Source organism: Salvia miltiorrhiza, unplaced genomic scaffold, assembly GCF_028751815.1.
Source record: "Salvia miltiorrhiza cultivar Shanhuang (shh) unplaced genomic scaffold, IMPLAD_Smil_shh fragScaff_scaffold_170:::fragment_4:::debris, whole genome shotgun sequence".
Classification (NCBI taxonomy): Eukaryota; Viridiplantae; Streptophyta; class Magnoliopsida; order Lamiales; family Lamiaceae; genus Salvia; species Salvia miltiorrhiza.
Window position 1 is genome coordinate 7593 of NW_026651433.1, and position 2408 is coordinate 10000.

The following is a 2408-nucleotide window of genomic DNA, read 5'->3' on the forward strand; positions in this document are numbered from 1 at the left end:
ACTCATCTATCTTTCCCATACTCGACCGGATATTGCATATGCTGTTGGGGTTGTGAGTCAATTCATGCACCAACCACAAACGGATCACATGGAGGCTGCACTGAGAATCGTGAGATACTTGAAGGGAACCTTCGATTATGGTGTGCTATTCAAGAAGACTGAACACCTCGAGATACAAGCCTACACAGATGCCGACTGGGCTGGAAACCCAGTGGACAGGAAGTCAACAGCTGGATACTTTGCATTTATCGGAGGGAATCTTGTCTCATGGAGGAGTAAGAAACAAAAGGTGGTAGCTCTCTCAAGTGCAGAAGCAGAGTACAGAGGGATCAAGAGTGGGTTGACAGAAGTCCTTTGGTTAAGAAGACTGTTAACTGAGTTGGGCCTTCAACCAACACAAACATGTCAGATGTTCTGCGACAACAAAGCTGCAATTAGCATCTCAGAAAATCCTGTTCAACACGACAGAACAAAACATGTAGAAGTTGATAGGCACTTTATCAAGGAAAAAATTGAAGGAGGTATTGTGACGCTCCCATTCGTAAGATCTGAAGACCAACTCGCAGACATCCTTACCAAAGCTGTGAATCCTAAGAATTTTTCAGAGGTTCTTGGCAAGTTGAGCATCGGGAATCCCGTTACTAAACTTGAGGGGGAGTGTTGAAAATAACTACAAAAGTCAAGAATAGCAGCAGGAGTGGAGTCAGAAATAGCAGCAGCGGAGTCTCCATTTATCAGTCAAATATTAACCAAGGATCCCTTAATCATAGGGATCCTGGTATGACTTTAGAGGAATGTAATACATTATAAAGGGTGATTGTATTCTTCAGAAAAAATAAGCAATACAAGAAACAATCTTCAATCTATCATTCTCTCTTACAACAAATTCATTGATACCATGTTTTAACAATTTCTGCTAGTAAACTCAATTACTCAAACGCATAGAAACCCTAGCTATAATTTATGGATTCATTAGAAATCAATACAAAAGCGTTATTGAAATTGCAGATAAAGAATATATGATCTACTGATGGTAGAGCTTGTAGCTGCGTAGCGGCACTTTGACATAGGCAGCCCAAACAAGATCAAAGTACAAGGGCAGCTGCCCCATTGCAAAAAGCAAGACTGGTATCATCGCAGCTGTGTATATCGGCACTGCAACAATCCTCAGCTTCTCCCTCAGTATAAAAGTATGCCCCGCGCAGAACGACAGCAGCATCGCCGCTATGCCCGAAAACAGACAGCTCATCCCCATCAGCAGCTTCCTCGGCAGGTCTCGCTTGAAATCCCGCTCTTCGAATCGCGAAGTGATGATTGCAAGCAGGAAAACCAGTGCCGTGATGGATAGGCAGAGCGCTATCAGCGACGCGATCGAGAATATGTCGAATGCATTGCGATCTATCAGAATAGGGTACCCTTTCACTTGGTCTAGCCCGCCGGGGACCGTGGCGGAGGTGGCGAATGCGACGGTGGCGATGAGGGCCGCCACCACGGAGCAGGATTCCGCGGTTTTCACGAGCCATTCGTTTCCTGACTTGACTAGATTTTCATGTGTTTGTGTGAAGATTCTCCTTGGAGTCTCACCCTTTGCGTTGTGCTGACTGTAACACAGTGCTGGAACTGACCTCTTCACATGCTGCGTATTGCAATTGCAAACAACAATGTATCATTGATAATTTTTATTAATATGTAAATAGTAGGTAGGTAGGTAGGTATATATACCTTGTACCATTTGATCTCCCATTGCATCTGCAGAGCAGCACCAGGAATGCGCCATGGCTGCTTCTCCCCGAGCTTTGCGGCCAGGTGAAGGATGCCATTCCCTTGATTATCAAAATGATGAAACACATATTCGGGGAGTTTTGCTTCATCAATGAGAAAATTAAAGACGCTGGTTTGCCGGTTTTCGGCTGCCACCATCAACACGTTCTTCCCTTCCGAGTCTTGATCTTGAATGGCTATGGGGACTACCTCAAGTATTTTCTTCACGATTTCTGGGATTCCCATTTTAGCTGCTACTAATAATGGAGTGTCCTTTACTAGGCTTTTAGAGTACTTGTCCTTGACTACGTCAAGTATTTTCTTCACTATTTCCGAGTTTTGATCTTTAATGGCTGTGGGGACTGCATCAAGTAATTTCTTCACTATTTTTGGGATTCCCATTTCAGTAGCTACTAATAATGGGCTGCTTTTAGACTTGTCGTCTCCTGCAACCAACGCAAATTGGATTTAGCTAGATTTAAGCTTAGTATACAAAACAGAGAAATTTGTTTTCATGCATCTTTCTTATCATTACCAATGTTGTGGTCATCTTTAGATTCTTGAGTTTGGGTTTCTGCATCATTGGGAGGGCTATCTGGAATAGTGGATGCTTCTGAGTGATGGATGGGGCGCTGCCCGTCGTTATT

At 43.7% G+C, this 2408-nt stretch overlaps 1 protein-coding gene across 1 annotated transcript; it reads right to left on the reverse strand.

Moving 5' to 3' along the window:
• Nucleotides 1–800: 800 nt before the first annotated feature.
• On the reverse strand, nucleotides 801–2408 carry LOC131002644 (ankyrin repeat-containing protein ITN1-like; the record flags this gene model as incomplete). The annotated part of the gene is given in 3 exon segments (XM_057929114.1): nucleotides 801–1636; nucleotides 1723–2207; nucleotides 2297–2408. Coding segments are annotated over 3 exon segments (1209 nt in total), but the record flags the coding sequence as incomplete, so codon positions are not given.